Here is an 11,222-nt window from a genome sequence, read left to right as displayed (position 1 = left end):
AATTATTGATTAAAATGATGTCACTCATTTCATATTATTAATTAATTTTTTTAGAAAGAAGTGGCATTGCCACCAATTTTCATTGAATATGAAAACCTTACGTAGAGTTCAACCAGTACCAACATACTAGTACAGAACAAACAAACCTAAATCAAACAACTGGTATTAAGAAAATACCATAACACCAAAACAACAAATCGAACGTAAGAAACCCTAATACATCATAGCATAATGGATAAAGCCATAGCTCAAAATAAGCACAACAAACCCTAAAAAGTGCCATATTACAAACAAAACGAAAATAAGCATAAAAGACCTGAATCTGTAAGTAATCTCAGAAGATCTCCCAGAGGGCCTGTACTGTCATCTTCACCATCTGAAATGGTCCCTAATAACACTGCCAATTATTACATAGTTACGCAAAAAAGTCCTTGCACTAGTAAAATTCACAAAAATCTCCAGTTCTTCAACTCCCTAGCCCTTCATCTTCAGTCTCATCATCCAAAGAATTCCCTATCCCAAGCGTAGGTACTGTATCCTGCCCATTATCCACAGAGGTAACAAGCAAACCTCCTAATAGGCCCTTAACATTAGGAAGTAACACATATGTTAGTTTCTCAAGTGCATTATACTTTTGATTTGAACACCAAAGCTTACCAATTGCTAGAATCTGTGCTCCTAGGCTACTCGCATGTTTTGCAATATTCCCCTTAAAAATGATCTTATTTCTCTCAAGCCATAAAGTCCATAAACCTGCACCTATAATAGTCATAATTATATTGTCATCTCTCATAGATATACATGTACCTATGTCCCACAGCTCATCTAGTATTGTACAAGTGAAAACAAAATTGTTAAATTGAGTTATCCAAGCCCACAACTGGTTAGCCAAAGGACAAAGCAGAAATAAATGAGAAACAAATTCCTGTGAATTGGAAAAGATGCAACTTTGGTCACCAATTCACCCCCTTTACCTAAATTATCTCTGGTTAAAATTCTATTTTGTTTGGCCAACCATAAGAAAATTCTAATTTTAAGGGGTATATTGGTATTCTAGATACTGGTAAATGAAGAATTAGGTATTCCCCAAAAGCCAACTAAGTATAAAGAGAATGCATACTGAATCTATCAGTGCTAGACCACCTTCAAACAATTTGATCATTGTAAGAACTCAACTGAAAATTATGAAACTGAGATAATAAAGCACACTACTCTGTGTGGTAAATACTAACTAGTTGTCTACAAAAGTCTAAATGCAAACCAGTAGGAGCAAACACCTGTGAAACTAAAGCATTTTTATCATGTGCAATATTAAGCAAGTTAGGATAGACAATATGCAAAGCACTATTACCAATCTACCTATCAAGCCAAAAATCTTATGGAATGTCCATTCACCACTTGCCATTCAGTGCTAATTTCAACTATATCTTTATTTTTCACGATATCTTTCCAACAAGAGAAAAACACATATTATTAATTAATTAAGATGATTGCCACGAAATTGTACCACTGAATTAATTATTTTCCCTTTTACATCCGTATAGATGGATCATATAGTGCAACTTTTCCGTACTGACTTATCGCCTAGAACAGCTTCATCGATTACATCTAAAACAGCCCAGCATGCATGGCAGCATCCATAACCAACATAACAATTAATATAATCCGGGTCGAATGACAGATTAATTCAATATGAAGATGACACATGAACAACATCTATATACATAAGAAATTGAAAGCCTTCAATTAAACAATCCTAAATTAACATGTTAAAGATCCCAATTATCAACTAGCTACATACTGCAGGTAGTAATTCCAAATAACTAAAAGACTTCATCCTGTTTTTAACTATAGTCTATATGAACAGCTGATTTTAAACAACTGTTGGCTGGCATCGTTTAATTAATGCCCGATCTTCTTCTTCTTCATCATCCATTATATAGGCGAATTTTGGTACACACATAGTTGCAGAGGTAGTTATGAAATAATACATAACATATAAGAATATGGACCGAATCCGTATCCTCCTAGGTACTCGACTCAATCAAATTACAAACGGACAGCCCAGATTAATCCCAGCCAGGCCAAAGTCAATCCGGTGCCTATAGAAACTATAGGGGGTCCATTTTGAGATTCGTGTCAAGTTAAAAGAACTAATCTGGGCTGTTAGTTTGTAATTTGCTTGAGTCAGGTACATGGGGTGATCCGAATTCATATGGACAAGGGTCCTAGTGATAACTCCGTTTGCTCACATAAAAGCATAAATGTCAATTAAGAAGTAACTGAAAACTACATTTTATTTGCTTTCTCTCTATATAGAACTTACAAGCTGAGTTTATAAAAAAATAAAAATAAAAATGAAGATTTTTCTAACTCAAAAGCATGCTGTAATGAAATCCACCTCCAACAGCTATACAAAGCTGGGCTGAAACCACATAGCTGGTGCAGTTGGCCAAAGTCGTGGACTCTCACCAAGATCATGCACCACCAACTTAGACTTCCCATCATCCAACTTGGTAAAATAGATGCCGTAGCATGCTTCACCCTTATCTTTACTTGCAGATGGTGCACACACATACTCCATATACATACAACCCCCACGAAGCAAGTCCCAATCGTCAGAGCAGACGGCCAAGCAGTGGTGGTTATCCCCATAGAAAATGGTTGTGTTGCTTGTGTCAGTAATCTGACGTATCCCCAATGACTGCTCTAGGAACTGGTACAACTCAATTTTTTGCTTAGGGCCTTCCTCAGTACCCTCCTTTGTCTCATCTGAGAGATCATCTTGATCTTCTTGAGCGACTTCTTCTTCTCCTCTATCTTCACTTTCGGTTTGATGGACAACAACCATGTAAACCCCTGATTTCCCTTCCAGTAAAATCTTGGTAACAGATTGTAACTCTTGCGGGAATGAGCAAACAAGCCTCCTCCCAGGATCATTAAGGTGATAAACCCTCAGGACTCCCTCATGAGAGAGCAAATAGAACCGTCCATCATGGTAAGTCGCATCTGCAAATGCTGCGGTTCTTATCTCCCTAGGTTGCATGTTGACCATTGTCCAGCATGTATCACCAACCCGGCAAAAGAAGGTCCGGGAGGTTCTCTGAAGGAACACCATAATCAAGCAGTTCGGGTCGGTGAGATTCGTGGAGAAAGACAACTTGCTGATAACAAAGTTACCAATGTATGGCTCAAACCAATAGCTAGCCTCAAATTGGCAATCCTCCTTGTCAACCCCGAAAACTTTCACTGGAGTAGTAAACGGAGGAAGGTGGATACGAGCCCGGGTTAATGGGTTAAGTAAGAAAACCTCTGTACCTTGAGTGGCCACAAGCACGAGCCAACCGCGGTATGAGGCGCAACACATCTTGCCACTGGTCTCTGGGAGGTGGAGCTTATGCATTTTAGATTGCCAGAGATCGTAGAAGAGGCGGATCCCGTCATCCTTTCTGTTGTGTTCTGGATCGGGGTAGTACGGAATCATGAGCCATGAGAGCTGAGGAGGGAGGTGGTGCGGCTGTGGAAGGGAGGCAGAGCGCCATGGCAAGCAGACAGCACGAAATCGAACAAAGTCGGTGATGGATTTGACTTTTTCTGAGATCAGTTGAACAGCGACTGTGGGGAGGTGAGCCCAATCGCGAAAAGCCATTGAAAATATAGCAATGGTTTGTTTTTACTTTTTAGAGAGAAAGAAAAGCGGTCGGGAAGGGTTTTGTCGGCGGAGGTTTAAGCAAAGCGAATTGTTATGTGCTATGCCTGCAGCCTGTTCGGTAAAAATATTCGGATTAAAATCTCTTCGGTGCTCTTACCCACAAAAAGTTCTTATTGTACTGTTTAAAATCTTGATCCTACAGGCTACAGCTAGGCAAAATCATGGACAGATGATGGTTATAGTGGGAAAAATGTCACAGCGGAGCCGGCTCCGTCACGGAATGATACGGTTACAGCACAATATGTTTGTTTGATACATGCCGTGATTTGTGTATCTTGTGCTGTGAACATTCGCGTGTTGTGATTATTTTTTGAAACTTTAGCACGGTACGGCACGTCACGTGAAAGTTCTAGTCATAGCACGGCACAGCACGTAATCATGCGAGTCACATGTATTTAGACCATTAGATATTGATTAAATAGTGAATCTTTAATAAACTAACTTAAATTATAATTAAATAGTCACGTGAGACACGCGAGACACGTTTAGGCACAGTGTGACTCACGTGTCTTGATTATTCGCGTGCCATGACTACTTGATATTTTAGTCACGACACAACAACATATGAAAAATTAATTTAATCACAACACGGCACGAGATCAAAATCACGGCGTGCTAGTCGCAGCACATCACGTTTTTTCCACTCTAATAATGGTACCGCTGGTACCATTACTACTAGCAAATTGATACGGTTAAGATTGCTGACACAGTTATGAGGACGGAAAAATTTTAGTTCATGAACCGAACTGTCTTTGAAGTAGTGGATGTAAGATTATAGAGTTCAGCGGTGGGCTGGTACAAGTTTATCAGTAGTAAAATTGGGGTTTCGAATTTTTGTTCGAATTTTAACTCAGTTTAAACTTTAGAGAGTTCATATCATCTAAAGGTAACTGAATATTTCTGTTTAGATCCGGACCGTTCAATAAGAATAGAAATATTCTGTGATCTCAGATGATATAGACCCATCTTTAAATAAGAATAAATTATATATTAAGAGAAAAATTTCTCTAGTTCAATAATATAATTATTGTTCTCAAAACAGCACCCTTTTTTTCTTTTAGAATAACATTTACTAAAGTGGAAAGGACAGCATTCTATAAAGATATATCTTGAAGTTTCATCAGATGTACACTCAACAGAATACTATCACCTCTTACCCAAAAAGGAAAAAAAAAAAAAAAGGAAAAGAAAAGAAACAGATCCCCCTCTCGGGTCTTTAAATACAACCACATCTTTCAAGTAACATTGCAGGGGTAAAATTACCATTTATGACCAAAAAAAGGAAAAAGAAAATCATCCCCTCATCTATCAGCCAAATGAAATTCCATTAATGATCGCATCGAAAGCCTTTTGCAAATCCTTCACTTGTGCCAAATCACAACTTCTGAATACTAAGTTAGAACCACAACTTCAAACAGCACGGTACTCAATAAAATTGAACAGCTTCTGTACAAGAACTGCACGTGCACCAAACAAGGGCTTACCACCAATCCAGTCCCTATCCAAAGTCATCGACTTTGCACTTGCTTGCATGTCAGCCCAAAACACTGACACAATCTGATAAATAGAAGTCCTAAGTACATCTGCTATTACATAAGCCTTGTTGTGCAACTCATGCTGTTTTTTAACCGTAACTGCAGTTACGCGGTAGTCTTTCTTACCAGTGCTCACTGTTGCCCATTTCATAGTTGTGGGGCTTAGGAACTGTGAGGTGGAGGGCCCACCAGTCTTCTTCCCTATACAGGCCTCAACTGCAAGCAAGGATGCCAATAGAGTGGTAATAGCAGTTGTGTTGCAACCGGAGATCTGAGCAACTCCATAGCGGTCCTCACGGCGTGAGCGTGCCGTTAATGCAGCTAAACTCCTGGCCGACCATGCACATATCTGTCTCATAGGAGAAGTTTTACATTAGATTCTCACAAAGACTAGCAAAGATAATTAGTATAAGTTAATTTTCAGTGTAAAAGAAAAGAATTCAACTCTTCCAAGCTAAATACAATGCAATAAGAATTAAAGGTATACAATTTGAGATAAGGGCTTGAGAATACAACACCAGTAATCTACTGCATACTCAAGTGACATCCAATATTTGTTTCAACCAATTGAGCAAAAACAACACAATGGACATAAGGGCTTGAGAATATAACACCAGTAATCTACCGCCTTTGCAAGTGGCATCCGATATTTTCTTTAACCTTTTGAGAACTGAACGAGTACCAAATTTAAATCAATGCTTATCTTTTTCTTTCTTCTTTTTCTCAAGTGAATCACATATTTACAAACAAAGTTGGTTCTGTATATAAAAAAAGGTTAGGGGCAATTGTCAACTTATTAATAAATTTGAGGAATCTTGCTTAGTTTCTGAATATATGGTAAATGCGGGGTGCAATTTGCAAAAGAAAAGGATGATTCAAGCCAACCTCAAAATCATCAAAAGCTCCATAAAGTTTTGAATAAGCATGAGAATCCATGGGCGGGCTCATCTGCTCCAAGAACAAATCCGAACGATCTCCATATTTCCCTTCTAGGCCCTCGACAAGCTTGGAGGTGAAATTCTCAAGAGGCCTCAGGCATGCACTGACAACCCGTCTATATGTCTCACTGCTCTCCTCAAAAAACGCAGCCCTTCGCCATGGTTCAGTGTTATTCTCAGAGACCATGCACAGGTCAAAATATGCAAGGTGCTGTAGAAGTGATTTTGGAGGGCTTTGTTCTAGAGCTTCGAGCAGGGTTTCACTCGGGTTGGTCTCTGCAGCAGCTGAGCCTTGTGGTGGTGCAAAAGTGAACCTCCTTGTGTGCACCACCTAAAGTATTAAAGGGAGAGGAAATTTGAGAAATAGAAGGAATGGGTTTGCAGGAATAGAAAACGAATTGTGTATCACTGTATTAGTACATCCATGCATATTTTTTTGGCATGTAATATTAGTCGACAAAATAGAGCTCAGCATGCAGGTGCACAATGGACTTGTGGGCCTTCTTAATATAATGCGAATTATTACCAATTTGCTAGTGAAGTTAGTTCTCTAAAATTAAATATATATATATATATATATATATATATATATATATATATATATATATATATATATATAGAGGAGGGATCAAGTTACAACACTTGAAAGTTACAACAAAGTTACAACATCATTTTTTTTCATTTTCAAAGTCCAAATCGTCGATCCAAACCGTTAGATATTCAATCTATATTAAAATGTGCTTACAGACCAAATTTTACATTTTTTGAAATTTTTTTGCTATTTATTAAGATGGGTACGAAATTGCTGTTTTTAATGGTGCAGAATTTTAATAAAAACAGCGATTTTGTACCCATCTTAATAAATAGCAAAAAAAATTCAAAAAATGTAAAATTTCGTTTGCAAGCACATTTTAATATAGATTGAATATCTAACGGTTTGGATCGACGATTTGGACTTTGAAAATGAAAAAAAATGATGTTGTAACTTTGTTGTAACTTTCAAGTGTTGTAACTTGATCCCTCCTCATATATATATATATATATATATATATATTCTCATATAAAGAGTGACTAATGTGCATTCGAATGTATATGGGCCGAAATACATATGGTCCAAATTCGACTTTTCAAAATCCAAACGATCGATCCGAACCGTTCATCTTGTTCTCCGTATTAATATGTGCTTGGAGACCAAATTTTACATTTTTCTGAATTTTTTTACTATTTATTAAGTATTTTACAAAATTGTTGATCCAACGGTGGCTTAACAAAACAGTAAAATCAGCAGCCACCATTGGATCAACAATTTTGTAAAATACTTAATAAATAGTAAAAAAATTCAGAAAAATGTAAAATTTGGTCTCCAAGCACATATTAATACGGAGAACAAGATGAACGGTTCGGATCGACCGTTTGGATTTTGAAAAGTCGAATTTGGACCGTATGTATTTTGGCCCATATACATTCGAATACACATTAGTCACTCTCTCTCTCTATATATATAATTGAGTGAGTCTATGGTACTATGCATATCACGGGTTGTTACCGTCCTACGGCTCTATATTCGAGTTTTCAAATCCTAACGGTCGATCCGAACCGTTCATCTTGTTCTCCATATTAATATGTGTTTGGAGACCAAATTTTACATTTTTTGAAAATTTTTTACTATTTTTTTAGATAATTCCAAAAAGAGTGATTTTCAATAAATCTAAAAAAATAGTAAAAAAATTTCAAAAAATGTAAAATTTGGTCTCCAAACACATATTAATATGGAGAACAAGATGAACGGTTCGGATCGACCGTTAGGATTTGAAAACTCGAATATAGAGCCGTAGGACGGTAACAACCCGTGATATGCATAGTACCATAGACTCACTCTATATAATTTTATGGTATAGTAAGATAATGAAAATCATCATTGAAGAGTCCATACTTGTAAGGGTCACAGAAAATAGATTAAGCACCAAATTTAGTATTACTATTTCAGACTTAACTAAAATCTACAATTGCATTAGCTGATGAGTCTATGCTAGTATTTAAAATGATTTTCTAAAAGTAGCAATACCAATTATTTATTAATCCCATGTAACAGAAAGAAAATAAGTTTACAATAATTTAAGGAATAAAATATGACCTGGAGTAAATGGTGGCTCATTTCCCAACAGAATGAGACGATGAAGATCCCCAAGAAAACCCTTATCTGGTTATTGACCCATCTACCTATTGTTGCTTTGATTTTGTACTCATCATGTAGAAATAAAAGCAACACAAATGAATAGACAAACCCCTGAACTGACATCTTCAGAGCTCTGGGAAACGATAAAAAGAAACCCTTCTTAAAGCTGTAGAAAAGTGGACGCTGCAAGATAATAAAAACAAATTCATGAAAGGGGTTATTAACACAATGAAACCTTCTCGTAATTACCATTTGACTAATAAATGGAACAACATTTTTGACATCAAACTAATTTGCAATTTAGCACTTTCATATAACAAAGCCGTTTTTTTAATATATTCTATAAATGAACAAACTAACTAGATAATCTCCTTTTGTAATAACTGGTAAATGGGATCAACCAATAATGTCTTCAATAATTCCAAATTCAGTTTTAACCATGTCGATTGAAATCATTTGATCTGTACAAAAATTTCCAATATCATTTTCAATTGTCCTAGCAGTTAAATGCTACATGAAAATGCCTGAGCTAATAATAATTCAACTCCTCTTAAGTAAACCAATATCTCGGAGAATTATATAATCAAAGAAAGTAGCAATAGACATAACTTTCACAGTCCAATAAGTAGATTTAGCTGATTTACAAAGGAAGTTTCTAATAGTGTAAAATTGAACTTCAATCCTCAGAATACAACTACAATTTCAAATGCACATTTAACAAAGTGGCTCATCAGTACCAATTCTACATTTTAACACCAAAGATCAAATCAGTTCAAGCGTCAATCTTATATATTTCAAATAGGATCCTTAATTTTTTTTTTTAATTCCCCTGAAACATTTCAGGTGTCAATCTTAATTTTTTTTTTCAAATCAGTTCAAGCTTGAGCTCGAAAACAAGGAGGAAAACAAGAAAATAAAATACCTGAATAATAGGGAACTTCAAGATCCATCTCTTCCTAAAGAGATAATGAGCACCATACACCAACCCAAACACAGCCCCTCTCATCCCCAGTGCATAAGCCCCCTCATCCAAATCCCAGCAAGCCGCAACCACTGAAAAGGTTCCAGCCACCAAGCAAACAACCAAGAAGAAGATCGATTTCAGAGATCTCCATGCCGTAAATCCTGAGTCTTCAGTAAAAAACGAGCCAGAAAAACCACCGATGACGCACTTGAAAGTGGAATTGAGGAGAGAAAAGAAGAGCTTGGGAAGAGAGGCAGCCGGGACAGGAGAAGGAGACAGTAGAATAAGGAAGGAAGAGGAGAGGAGGAGGAGAAAAGCTTGTAAGGAGAGAAAGGAGAGGAGAAAATCAGAGAGGGAGAACAGGCGGCGGCGTAGCGGGAGGAGGAGGAGCAGGAGAGAAGAAAGAAGGTAAATAGAGGCGGTAGAGATGGATTGCCATATGAGAAATCCTAGCCGTCGATCTTTTATAACGGACGGCGGAGATGGGCCAATTGCGGCCGATGACATGGCCGTCAGAAAGCGAGAAAGAGAAAGGGAAGAGGGTTTTGAGAGTGGGGTTTTGGATTTTGAATTAGTGAGAGGATGAGCGTTTAGCACTTTAGCTCGCTCGCTGATCGGACGAGACTAGTTTTGTTTTGTGATTTACTGATATAATATTTAATTGATGGAGTATTATTGCTTGAGCCCGCATCGTCTGCATTAACTCGAAAGACCATCTTTTGAGTTAATACATATCGACCGTCCGATTGTAAACAGAGCTCATCCGACGGTGTGGATCTAATTTGCACGAATCTTGAAGATTATCCGACGGTCTAAATACACTAACTGAAAAGATACCTTTTTGAGTTAATGCAGAGGATACGAATTCGGCTTGCTTAGAAGTTAAGTAGTTCAGCTTCAAATGTTCAATAAGCAGTTGGCCCCCCAAAACTTATCCAATTCCGAACTTTGACTTGACTGACTTCTGAGAAACGGACAACTATCATTGACTTCTGGTAAACGGACCCAATAACTACCCAGAACTTTCCTCTAGATATTCCGATCTTTTTATTAATATAAAAAATAAAAAAATATTGACAGGATATTATTATTATTTTTTTGAAAAATAAAAAGACGTTATAATTTATAACATTCATTTACATTTTTTTTTCTTTTTTTTTGCTTCAACTGTTGTTGTTGTGAAATTTGCTTTTAACGTAGTTGGACGTTACCATAACGTCTAGCTACAATGTTATTTTTAAACAATCATCAATGATCATATTAACTGAATATTATGATTTATAATATCCGGCTACAATATCTTGAACATTATGAACCATAACGTTCTTCTTATATTTTGAAATTTCATAAAACTGTACTCTATTATCAATATCCTTTTTTGGTTTTTTTTCTATTAATAAAAATATCGGTCTAGATATTCTCAATTATAATTTTCATGCACCGTTATTTATTCACTCGGGTATTATAATGTACTTGTTCCAATATAATTTTTCATGCACCATTATTTATTATGAGGAGGGTTCAAATGCATCCAAATTTTTGTGCACCCAAATGCACCCTATCTTTCAAATTCTTTTTCTTCGTTTTCAAAGTCCGAATAGTCAATCCGAACCGTTAGATGCGATCTATATATTAAGATGTGCTTGGAGACCAAATTTTACATTTTTTGGAATTTTTTTACTATTTATTAAGCCACTTTAAAAATCGCTGATTTTGCATTTTCTGGACCATTGGATCAGCGATTTTCAAAGTGGCTTAATAAATAGTAAAAAAATTCCAAAAAATGTAAAATTTGGTCTCCAAGCACATCTTAATATATAGATCGCATCTAACGGTTCGGATTGACTATTCGGACTTTGAAAACGGAGAAAAAATATAGAGTGCATTTTGGTGCACA

The 11,222-nt window shown here is 36.5% G+C and overlaps 2 protein-coding genes across 2 annotated transcripts; both read right to left on the bottom strand.

The window, feature by feature from the left end:
* Positions 1-2,229: 2,229 nt before the first annotated feature.
* Positions 2,230-3,649, bottom strand: LOC144557967 (F-box protein SKIP23-like). The gene has a single exon (XM_078306644.1). The coding sequence runs from the start codon at positions 3,647-3,649 to the stop codon at positions 2,411-2,413; it is 1,239 nt and encodes a 412-aa protein (XP_078162770.1). The 3' UTR covers positions 2,230-2,410.
* A 1,152-nt stretch (positions 3,650-4,801) lies between these two features.
* On the bottom strand, positions 4,802-9,942 carry LOC144558283 (nucleoporin protein Ndc1-Nup protein). Its single transcript, XM_078307093.1, has 4 exons — positions 9,284-9,942; positions 8,320-8,544; positions 6,133-6,516; positions 4,802-5,596 (listed from the first exon to the last, which is right to left on the bottom strand). Exons 1-4 carry the CDS (start codon positions 9,830-9,832, stop codon positions 5,123-5,125), a joined length of 1,632 nt encoding a protein of 543 aa, XP_078163219.1. The 5' UTR covers positions 9,833-9,942; the 3' UTR covers positions 4,802-5,122.
* Positions 9,943-11,222: the final 1,280 nt, after the last annotated feature.

This window comes from Carex rostrata, chromosome 8 (genome assembly GCF_964058835.1).
Source record: "Carex rostrata chromosome 8, lpCarRost1.2, whole genome shotgun sequence".
Taxonomy (NCBI): Eukaryota; Viridiplantae; Streptophyta; class Magnoliopsida; order Poales; family Cyperaceae; genus Carex; species Carex rostrata.
The sequence above is the reverse complement of the archived record's forward strand: the minus strand, read 5'-3'. Positions and strand labels throughout refer to the sequence as shown.